This window comes from Oncorhynchus gorbuscha, linkage group LG15, assembly GCF_021184085.1.
Source record: "Oncorhynchus gorbuscha isolate QuinsamMale2020 ecotype Even-year linkage group LG15, OgorEven_v1.0, whole genome shotgun sequence".
Classification (NCBI taxonomy): domain Eukaryota; kingdom Metazoa; phylum Chordata; class Actinopteri; order Salmoniformes; family Salmonidae; genus Oncorhynchus; species Oncorhynchus gorbuscha.
Window position 1 is genome coordinate 25,593,119 of NC_060187.1, and position 12,434 is coordinate 25,605,552.

The window sequence follows — 12,434 nt, forward strand, 5'->3', positions numbered from 1 at the left end:
TCACAGTCTGCGTTCCAATTCATCCTAAAGGTGTTTAATGGCTTTGAGGTTGGGGCTCTGTGCGGGCAAATCAAGTTCTTCCACACGATCTTGACAAACCATTTCTATATGGACCTCGCTTTGTGCACGGGGTATTGTCATGCTGAAACAGGAAAGGGCCTTCCCAAACTGTTGGCACAAAGTTGTAAGCACAGAATCGTCCAGAATGTAATTGTATGCTGTAGCGTTAAGCTTTCCCTTCACTGGAACTAAGGGGCTTAGCCCGAACCATGAAAAACAGCTACAGACCATTATTCCTCGTCCGACAAACTTTACGGTTGGCACTATGCATTGGGGCAGGTAGCGTTCTCCTGGCATCTGCCAAACCCAGATTAATCTGTCAGACTGCCGAAGCATGATTCATCACTCTAGAGACTAATGGCGGCGAGGTTTACAGCATTCCAGCCGGCGCATGGTGATCTTAGGATTTTGTGCAGTTGCTCAGCCATGAAAACCCATTTCATGAAGCTCTCGAAGAACAGTTATTGTGTTGACGTTGCTTCCAGTGGCAGTTTAGAACTCGGTAGTGAGTTTTGCAACTGAGGACAGACTCGGTGCTTCAGCACTCGGCGGTCCCGTTCTGTGAGCTTTTGTTCCCTACCACTTTGCGGCTGAGCCGTTGTTGCTCCTAGACATTTCGACTTAATAATAAAAGCACACTCCTCCACTCAGCCCTGTGGTACGTTGTTTCCTACTCTCCTTCACTCAGCCCTGTGGTACGTTGTCTCCTACTCTCCTCCAGTCAGCCCTGTGGTACGATGTCTCCTACTCTCCTTCACTCAGCCCTGTGGTACGTTGTCTCCTACTCTCCTCCACTCAGCCCTGTGGTACGTTGTCTCCTACTCTCCTTCACTCAGCCCTGTGGTACGTTGTCTCCTACTCTCCTTCACTCAGCCCTGTGGTACGTTGTCTCCTACTCTCCTTCACTCAGCCCTGTGGTACGTTGTCTCTTACTCTCCTCCACTCAGCCCTGTGGTACGTTGTCTCCTACTCTCCTCCACTCAGCCCTGTGGTACGTTGTCTCCTACTCTCCTCCACTCAGCCCTGTGGTACGTTGTAGAGGTTCGACCGATTATGATTTTCAATGCCGATACCGATGACCAAAAAAAGCCGATACCGATTAATTCCCGATTTTTTATATATATATATTTGTAATAATGACAATTACAACAATACTGAATGAACAATGAACACTTTTATTTTAACTTAATATAATACATAAATAAAATCTATTTAGTCTCAAATAAATAATGAATCATGCTCAATTTGGTTTAAATAATGCAAAAACACAGTGTTGGAGAAGAAAGTAAAAGTGCAATATGTGCCATGTAAAAAAGCTAACGTTTAAGTTCCTTGCTCAGAACATATGAAAGCTGGTGGTTCAATATTCCCAGTTCTTCAATATACCCAGTTAAGAAGTTTTAGGTTGTAGTTATTATAGGAATTATGACGCATCAACTATTTCTATCTATACCATTTTTATTTCATAGACCTTTGACTATTGGATGTTCTAACAGGCACTTTAGTATTGCCAGCCTAATCTCAGGAGTTGATAGGCTTGAAGTCATAAACAGCTCTGTGTTTCAAGCATTGCTAAGAGCTGCTGGCAAACGCAGTAAAGTTTGAATGAATGCTTACGAGCCTGTTGCTGCCTACCACCGCTCTGTCAGACTGCTCTATCAAATATCAAATCATAGACTTAATTATAATATAATAAACACAGAAATACGAGCCTTTGGTCATTAATATGGTCAAATATGGAAACTATAATTTCGAAAACAAAACGTTTATTCTTTCAGTGAAATACGGAACCTTTCTGTATTTTATCGAACGGGTGGCAACCCTAAGTCTAAATATTTCTGTTACATTGCACATCCTTCAATGTTATGTCATAATTATGTAAAGTTCTGGCAAATTAGTTCGCAACGGCCCAAACTGTTGCATATACCCTGACTCTGCTTACACTGAACGCAAGAGAAGTGACACAATTTCCCTACTTAATATTGCCTGCTAACATGAATTTATTTTTACTAAATATGCAGATCCCAAAAAATATAATTCTGTGTATTGATTTTAAGAAAGACATTGATGTTTATGATTAGGGACATTCGTGCAACGATTGTGGTTTTTTCGCGCTTTTATAGGCTGTGATTCGATGATAAATTAACAGGCACCGCATTGATTATATGCAACGCAGGACAAGCTAGTTAACCTAGTAATATCACCAACCATGTGTAGTTAACTAGTGATTATGTGAAGATTGATTGTTTTTTATAAGATAAGTTTAATGGTAGCAAGCTACTTACCATGGCTCCTTGCTGCACTCGCGTAACAGGTGATCAGCCTGTGATTTTCTCCTACTCTCCTCCTTTCTCAAACTGTGATAACATCTCTGTGAGGAATGCTGCTGTTGTCTGTCTAACAGCCCAAGACTCACCACTGTGTGTGTGTGTGTGTGTGTGTGTGTGTGTGTGTGTGTGTGTGTGTGTGTGTGTGTGTGTGTGTGTGTGTGTGTGTGTGTGTGTGTGTGTGTGTGTGTGTGTGTGTGTGTGTGTGTGTGTGTGTGTGTGTGTGTGTGTGTGTGTGTGTGTGTGTGTGTGTGTGTGTAGTCACTGTGACAGAAGTGGGTTACTCACAACTGAGAACAAAGTCTAAAGTTTTTCTTCAGATGAAGAGTAAAGTTGAGTCCATAAAGAAACAGCAGCCTATAAGACTGATTATAAGGCTCTGACTGACTCTGTAGAAGTTGTTATGGTCATGGACATTCTCTCTAAGGGTATATGTTAGTAATACAGGCAATTATGTGACAGGAGATCAAACTTTTACTAACACTTGAGATAAAACTTTAAATTATAAATAAACCAATTGGAATGTTACATTGCATTCCAGTATCTCCCAACAAGACTGGACCTTATGATTCTAAGTTCCAAAGTTGTGGCTAAACTTTGTTTCCTATTACTGTGAAAAAGGCTTCATTGGGCTGTGGGAGCATCTCAATAGTGTGACCTTTCTCCCTCTGTTCTGTTAACCTGGGTATTTTTTCTCTGGTACAAAACATTTCATTCCATCAGGTCCTTCGCTGGCCTGTTGTATAAAGAGAAACCCAGTATACTGTACTGTATATGTGTTGGAGTGAAAATGCACTTACCCTGCATCTCATTCTGTCCCTGACCTTGCTTTTGCTCAATAAACGTCTCCTTTCTTACTTTCTCTCTTTCCGTACTCCTCCTCTACTTAAATTGCTGTGCCACACTGTACCGTACTAAAATAACAGTTGATTGCCTTTCTAGAATTCTGTCTCTTTCATTTAATCGTCTTTTTTTTCTTCATTTAATTATCTTTCTTTTATGTTTTCTGTACTTAATTCCTATATGTTTATTCTCCTCTTGTAACGATGTATGCTGAGAGTCGGGAAGCAAGTTCATGGAGTGAATACATTTCATAAATAAATGAACAAAACAAGAAACACGAACAGCGTACCAACATGAAACAGGAACCATGACGACTGGGGAAGAAACCAAAGGGAGTGACATATAAAGGGCAGGTAATCAAGGAGGTGATGGAGTTCAGGTGATTGTAACGCTGGTGACAGGTGTGCGCCATAAAGAGCAGCCTGGTGACCTAGAGGCCGGGGAGGGAGCACACGTGACACCTCTGCAATTGAGCAGAAAAAAAAACTTCAGTGTTAATTAAGAATTAACATGGCAACAATCCCTAAGGGTAGGCTGTAAAAACATATATATATATATTCCCTCCAGATTCACCCCAGTAGTACATACCCCTCAGGAGGGAGGGGGGTTGAGAGCGAGAGAGGGAAAATAAGAGAGAGGGGGGAAACAGGAGAGAGAGGGAGATAGAGACAGGAGAGGGACACCAGTATGTATTATAGTACAGGGCCAGTCTCAGCCTCGGGTGTAGACAAACAAGCTCCGGCGTCTTAAAACGGGGAGTTAATGTGTAATGGAGCTGACTATGTTTGTGCTATTTATTATCATGCCCGCCCATACTTAAAACACTATCCTCATTCTATCATTATGCAGCCTTCTGATAGGGATTGTAGCTAAGAAAAGTGTGGGAACTGCTTTTCTAGCATAAAGAGTGGCTGAGAGCTGTCACAAACACCACGCGCACAGACACACAGAGATAAACAGATTGATTTTCTGTTAAATATCATTTTGTGCCGAAGTGATGCCGAAAGGTTGGTAAATACCATTAAATTGCTGGGAGATTATATGTAGTGTGCAACTGTTTTATTTTTATAGTTTATTCGCCGTTAGTCAGCACCTCCGCACAAACTATTTTCTGGGTGTGCGCCAGCTCATGTTTTTTTTTAATCAAATATAATTTTTCTAACAGCACTTCTCTTTAGTCAGGCTACAGAGCATCCATCCCCTTGGCAAGCCTCTAACAGTGAAAGGAGATATCAGTGTTTGTGTGAATAACCACCTGGATGTCTGCTCTCCCTCTCTCTTCCTCCTTCAAACACCCTTCGTTCACTGCTGATTCATATTAGCTCACTCTCCAAAGACACACTAATATATTCTAAGATCTCTGGAGCTGCCAGTGTCTTTGAAATCATCTGAATTGCAGCCGCAACACAAAGTGAAGTCAAGGGCACCTGTGATGTACTGTCTCACTGCTCTCACTGTTTCTTTCCATATATCTGTCGAGAGATGAGATGTGGTGTTTAGAGTTACAATCCAACCCAGTGTTTAGCCGTAAAGTCCCTATTTGTCCCTATGATGAGCCCGTTAGGGCTCCTGAGCGATTGTCTGATCAGCGAGAAAGAATCAGGCAGTAAATTGTGTTCCATTGGAATGTGCTCAGTATTCTGAACTCTACATTTTCTCTAGCATATGTACTGGAGGTTATTAGAAAGCACTCTGCATAAGACCCTCTGCTACATGATTTAACTTAGAACTTAAAATGTATTTATATAACACTTTGTACGCAATGTTTTGAACCCGCTTTACAAATACACTTTTTATTCATTCTAAGCACTTGTGTCTTACTAATGCCTTCTGAGAAATTATTTTCTCCACGAGGTAAGGAAATCTATTATTGTACTGTGGACCAACAACAACCCGCTTCTTTGTGCATTTACCCATCCTGTAATGCATTGTGGTCCCTTTTTCTGCTTCATTGTGATTGGTGGATGTGGATATGTGCATGTGTCATGCCCCTTGCTTGCATCCTGACTTGTTGATGGTTGTGTAATGTGTTGCATCCATATGGAGTGGTTGTAACACTGTGCCTTGTGGCACCCCATTTGCTCATTCTAATACTAAGCCATACTTAAACATGTTTTTGATTTTGCAACATTCTTCAATGTAGCATAAAAGATGCAGTAAGTATTGGAATGTCAGGAGTGTTCTTTTGCTCCAGGTCATGAGATTTAATGTTGTCTATACATTCCATTTATATCTGTTCCATTCCATTGGTGCCTGTAATTTTCTATGTATCTGAAACCTTGCATTTAACTAGAAATGCCTCACTTTTATCTTACACGATCCCTCTCCCTCCAGTTGACCAGAGTATGTTTGAGAACTCCAACGCCTCCAGAGCTCCAGGCCAGGGGCTCCAGGCCTCCAGGTTGACTCAGGCCTCGGCCCGTCGCTCCCTGGTCACTGCTAATCCTGCCCTGGGTAGCAGCCCTGCCGAGGCCCCCTCCTCCACCACTGTCGCTGGAGGTCAGCAGAGGCTGAAGAACGCCCTGAACCTGGGAAAGGTGGTGGGGGCAAAGGTCAATGACCTGCTGCGGAGGAAGGAGCCCAGTCTTCTAGGAGACATCGGGGTCACAGAGGTCAACAAGAACGTAGGAGCAGTCTGGAGCAATATGGAAGAGATGACCCTGGGGACTACTGCCAATAGGTAAGGAGGGATACACACATTACACACAGACACTTTTAGACACTGTGCTCTGGAGAATCACTCCAATATTGGTTTTATTCTGAGTCAAACTGTAGCTAGTTATTTCAAAAAGCAACTTTTCACTCCATATTAAAATCATAACCACGGAGTCTAAGATGTTTAAATGGTTAGTTAGACTGAAGACAGAGATTAAACCATACACACATACACACACACACACACGCAGCCTTGGGTCTCCCTCTGTCTAAAGAGACAGAATGAGCTGCTTGTCTACATACTGTAGCTGATCATTGATCTGTCTGTCTCTTGACTGAACTCGCTGCCGAACTCACATCCTCATCATATAATTGGTAAAACCGTGATGTGTGTTTGGACACTGATGTGTTGAGAAATATGGATTGTGTGTGTGTGTGTGTGTGTGTGTGTGTGTGTGTGTGTGTGTGTGTGTGTGTGTGTGTGTGTGTGTGTGTGTGTGTGTGTGTGTGTGTGTGTGTGTGTGTGTGTGTGTGTGTGTGTGTGTGTGTGTGTGTGTGTGTGTGTGTGTGTGTGTGTCAGCGACAGTGAGTGGTAAGTCACGTACAGACAGACTAGTCATAAATGACTGGTATTCTTTGTAGTGACTTCTTATTACTATGGAAATGATAAGTCATCACCATGGCAATATGCTCATTTATGGGGGACAGATAGAGAAATATTCCACTGATAATATAAACTCACAGTCAACAAACACACACAATCTCACAGCATGAGAGAGCAAGAGAGCGAGAGAGGGAGAGGGAGAGAGAGAGAGGCAAGTAAGGGGGTGACAGGGAGGGATTGAACAAATGAGTCATTAATTTCAGGTTCAGGCAACGTATTAGGCTTTGTTCATAGCTAAACTGCTAAAACGGATGTATGTGCATCTTCTCTCTCCCCTGTCTACTAAACAGACACAGAAACACACAAAGATTGACACAGTTCTCTTCTCTATCCCTCCAGTCATACCTCTCTGGACTCCTTCCCTCGTCTGGACCCCCCTTCCCCCGGTAAGAAGCGTCTTCCTCGCGCCCTGAAGACCACCCAGGACATGATGATCTCATCTGACCCTGTCGTCACCACTCCCCCTGAGACCCCTGATCACTCCCTCTCCTCCCCTGACAAGAACCCCCTCATTAGCAAGGAGCATACCCCACCCCAGGGAGAGAGGGATGGAGAGAATGATGGAGGGAGAGACGGATTCACCGGACTGACTGTCTCTCTGGACAGCGAGAGGAAAGAGGAGGATGAGGTGGTGGAGATGGAGAGAAATGGAAGTAGTAAGATGGATGGAGTGGAAGGGGATGAGACGGAAGAGAGGAGAGAGCCAGAGAAGACCCAGATTCAGCTCCAGCTCTCTGTCCCAGACCTCATCCATAAGGACCACCCGGACCCCCACAGGTCGAAGACGTCTGAGCCCAGGCAGAAGGCACCGGGAGTGGACACGAGGCTGGCCTCCACCCCTCTGAAGGCTCCATACAGGATCAGTCTGAGTGTGAGTGAGGATGGGCTGATGGAGAATGGCTCCCTCTGTATGAGAGGATCAGCAGTTACAGACACAGAGGAGCTTGAACAACACCCCGACCTGCTCTCCTTTGAGTAGAGACACACATAAACACACACACACCACATACATACAAACATACACACATACATGGATACATACACACAGACAGTGATGTGGTGAGGACTTGGCAGAGGGAGAGAAGACAGAAATTGTGTGTGCGAGAAAATAAGAGGGAGAGAGGATGTTTTTGACTAGACCCTAGACTTGGGTTAGGGCACAGGGATATAGATTGTGATGTTGTGTGTTTGTATGTGAGTGGGAGTTGGATATAGTGGTAGAGGATTGTATTAAGGAAGGGTATGTGTGAGAGAGGTAAAGAGAACAAGACAGACCGGGAAAGAGTATCTATTTTAGCATCATGAAGGGACAGACCACAGTGGCTTAGAATCTTTTCAAGAGAACCAAAACCTCCTGGTCTGCCAAACATTGTTTTATAACCTTGTTTTAAGTCATGTTTTATAGTGTTAATCTTAGAAGATAATGCTGAAGGAAGATTTATACCCAAGGATTCTAGATATCTAGATTTCAAATAAATAATTTGGAATGTCATAGTACCCTTTCATGCTGAGACGGAATGTATTTTTTTATGATCTTTCATAATTGTTGCCCCTCAGAAAATGTCAAACCGTCAGCGCTAAATATGAAAACAAAAGTGAACATAACCAGTAGCATAACACAGTTTTGCGGGGCCACCTCGCAAGGTCTTGCGTGGATTACGGGGGTGTCCGGTACGCCGGTGAACACGACATAAACACTGATTCATATGATTCAACACCACAAGCTCTTTCTCTGTTTTTATACGCCCACTGCTGTGTTCCTCATTGTCACCCTTCTAGTGGAAACATGTATTGTGGGAGACGTGCGATTGGGTTTGTTTCGCCTGTGTATGTGTCTGGTTTATGTTTGTTGATCGACGGTCATTGTTTTAGTAGTGCCACTCACAGTCCTGTTGTTTTATTTCCTTTTTTATGTGTCATCTTTATTTTGTCATTTGATTTGAAGTAATGGTCATTCTGCAACAAAACAAGTTGTGAAAAATATATCACAAACACACACACAGGACACATAGTAGGACAGAATGAGGGGAATGTAAGGCAGGTCTCTCCCAGAGAAAAGAGGCTTTGTCTGGGGCTGCTATTCTCACTTACAGGCTCCTCACCACTGTACTCATCTACCCCTTCTCTTCCCCTCTCATCCACTCCTTCCTGAGATGAACAAACATATAGAATCCACTATCACAGACCTTTTATGCTCCTAGCACAGATTGAGATTAATGAGACTTTAACCAGTGTTTCGCAAAACTGACCGTAGATCAGTGTGTCAGGGGAACTGCTACTCTAATAGACAATGCTTAGTTAACCTGGGTGGGGTGGTTGTGGATCTGTGCTTCCATCAGTCAGCACACAGAATATTAGTCTGGACCCAGTATTTCTGGAATGTAGTAGCCAGACACTGAGACTGGAGAGAGAGGGGGGGGGCTGCAGGCGACAACATGAAGATTGATACCATTGGGAGTATTTACATCCAGATTGTTCTTAGCCTATTGTATCAACCGAGTGTTTTCCAAACCGTGGGTCATGGGACCTGGCTGAAAACGTCTGTGACTAAAAACATGGATTTGTGTGATTGGATGTTGGAAAGGCTATATGTATGTCAATGTGTTATTAGATCATCTGTTTGATAAGGCAACCTAATCATGATGTAAACTAAAGCAATAATTGATATATTTGAAATGAATCAATCATTGTTTGTAGAGTCTAGACGGGTGTTGGCGTTATATTGTTATTTCTAAATGAGAACACTAAAGAGGACAGTTGCTTATAAAGCTACATTTTACAGCATCAACACATAGCTTATCTGTATCAATACTATGCTGACCACTTAAGTTATATCAGAACTTCAAATGTGAAGGAAAATACTGTACATTTGTGGAAATATTTTTACTACACCTTTATAACGTCTCTGTATATGAAAATCGTTTCACATCTTAAGAAATGAATGAAAGTGATTTATTTTGAAATACAATTTAGTCATAAATCTCGTAGAAAATGTTTCTATTTAGCTAGTTGTAAAGATATTTGATTGAAATGGAATGATATCACATACTGTGCATTTGATTTGTTGTGATTGATTTATTCATAATTGTAGTTATTGTTTTAAGTTTTGTATTCTACAAGATGGTCAATATAATTTCACTACTCCGCTGTTGAATGAAGGAAAGCTATAATGAGCAACAATGATGTGGATGTGTGTGACAGTAAGAGAGAGAGAGAAGCTTTGTGGTGTATTTTGAGAGATATGGACAGTTCTGATGAAGACCTTTCACTGGAACAGTTTTTCTATTCATTATTTGTAATACATTTGGGTCACCATGTGTTACAACAAATCTGTGATTTAAATGGTTGTTTTTGATTTATTTAGATTTTATTGTTTTATGATTCTCTGTTTTTTAACATTGGGGAAATAGTTACTCTTGCTACTGGAAAATATAAACTCCTTGTGCCTGTAACTTATGGACGAAACGGAGAGAACTTAGCGCTCTTCTCCCTTTTCAGAAGCTTTCCTGTCTATTTTGGGCCATACAGATGTAGGATCTTAATTTGATCACTTTTCTTATTGCTGGAAAATGTTGCTGCATGGCAGGAAATACAAACTTGTAATGTTTTCGAGGTTTAAAAATGCTTCTAACATTTGTAATTTTCACTTTAAAATGTCAGCCTTGATTTGCCCTAACAAAAATATAGCAACCCCTACAAAAAAATTTCATTAAAGATGCACTATGCAGAAATCGCTTCACAATTTCCTGGTTGCAAAATTCTAATTTCAATTTATGTGACAAAACAAGTGTCACGCCCTGACCTTAAAGAGACGTTTTATTTCTCTATTTGGTTAGGTCAGGGTGTGATCTGGGGTGGGCATTCTATGTTGTCTATTTCTTTGTTTTTGGCCGAGTATGGTTCCCAATCAGAGCCAGCTGTCTATCTTTGTCTCTGATTGGAAATCATACTTAGGCAGCCCTTTTTCCCACTTTCTGTTGTGGGACCTTTTTTTGTTAGTTGCTGTGTGAGCGCTACATTACTTTACGTGTTGTTTAAATTTCTTGTTTTTTTGTTGGTGTTCATTTAATAAATTTAAAATGTACGCCTACCACCCTGCACCTTGGTCTCATTCGAATGATGGACGTAACAACAAGCAAGTACAGTGTAGAGAATTATTGTACCATTTTCAATAACCAAAAATATATTATTTTCCGCTGTTTGAAGCTGGTCTAGCAAAATGAAAGTAAAAGTCTTAAAAAACTAAACTTAAGAATGGGAAGCATAGAAATAACGCATATTGAACAGATCTACCACTTCCTAGATTGCTTTCAATGAAAATGACAGATCTATAACTCACATTTCTATGTGAATTTGGTATGGTACCCCAAAACAATATTGCAACTGTAATTATAATCCACATAATATTTCACATTTCCTATTGCTGCAAGAATATTTTCCTGCTGTAGAAAACTGGCTCAGATTAAGATCCTACATCTGTCTCCTATTGTATTACTTCTTACCCTCACACATAACCATGGCAACTTGTGTCACATTCAAAAGTGCCACTGTGACAGTCTGTTCTGCTGAATTTAGGACCCTGGAAAGTTTATAGACGTCCATCAAATATAATTTGATTTTTCTTTGCAATCACCCATGTTTATGATTCCCTTCATGCAAAATGACGATTAAGAGCAGAGGCAGAAATTATATGGCAAATGTGATCGACTGGCTCGAGTCGGTCTTATGTTTTTACATTGGATAAAAGTAAAGACAGAGCTAGAAAATGGTATATCTTACACTACAGTTGAGGAGCAGTGGGAAAGTAATTCTGCTTTGAAAGTTGATAAACTTGTAACCTCACGTTTGAGAAAATGGCCCTTGAATGTTTTGGTTAACCTATTGGAGAGCCCTTCAGCATCGTTCATATCCTCATTGTTGTTATGAAAAAGTATAAACAGAAAAATACAGGCTGCATGACCTCAGCCAAAATAGCATAACTAGTGTATTTTAACACCAATTAACCCACCTGTTTAAACATGAATTTAGTATATGTCAATCTAGGAAACCAGGGAACTAAAAGCAACTTTCTAAATAATGTTTTGGTTTGTTTATTAACTTGTTCGCTAGCTAGCTAATGTTAAGTTAGCTGGCTAGCCAGTTCAGGTAATGACCATATCATAAAGATGACAACGTCTTCGCTTTAGCTCATTTGTCTTCATTATTACAGGAAAATAAACTCACAACAATATCATTATTTCCAAGTTAATAGCGAGCCAATTACAGAAAAATTGCTTACGATTGTGAGTGTGAGGAAATAAAAGCAGCACTCTACCAGAGCATTTTAGAACTTGGATACGTTATAGCCTATTTGACTTTTGTGCAGGTCATGTTCTTCACTTTACCATCTCTGGTAAATATATACTATATAAAATAAAAGTTTATTTGTCACATGCACAGGATACAGAAGGTGTTGTGAAATGGTTAATTGGATTGTAAAGTATTTTGTTTATACATCTAGCTAGCTAGCTAAACAATGAACTATAATTCCAACTCATAACGTTACTACCCTGCATGAATCTGCAAGTAGCTAACCAACCAGGTTCAATGTTAGCTAGCTAACAATAGGCTATAACTAGCAATGCAAATGGCTCTGAGATACTAATAATATTACCCCACAGATAACACACGTAACGTTAGCTAGCGAGCCATCCAGCTAACGTTAGCTAGCTAGCTAACAGTATGCTTTAACCTGAAATTAAAATGACTTTCTGATCAAATCTGAAAATGTAACTAACTAGATTATCTTACCCGTATACATGGATGGACTCTTCTCCCTCTCTGTCACGGATTCCGTGGTTGCCCTTAGTTTGAAGATGTAATCTAGAGACAGGTGTTTTACACAA

General features: G+C 41.0%; 1 protein-coding gene across 1 annotated transcript in view; it reads left to right on the plus strand.

Moving 5' to 3' along the window:
• LOC123996796 (carboxyl-terminal PDZ ligand of neuronal nitric oxide synthase protein-like) overlaps positions 1-10,314 on the plus strand; it is a 187,309-nt gene extending 176,995 nt beyond the window's left edge. The window contains exons 11-12 of the mRNA XM_046300497.1: positions 5,565-5,910; positions 6,889-10,314. Coding sequence (XP_046156453.1) covers positions 5,565-5,910; positions 6,889-7,528 — 986 coding nt within the window. The 3' untranslated portion in view covers positions 7,529-10,314. The remainder of the gene's footprint in view (positions 1-5,564; positions 5,911-6,888) is intronic.
• Positions 10,315-12,434: the final 2,120 nt, after the last annotated feature.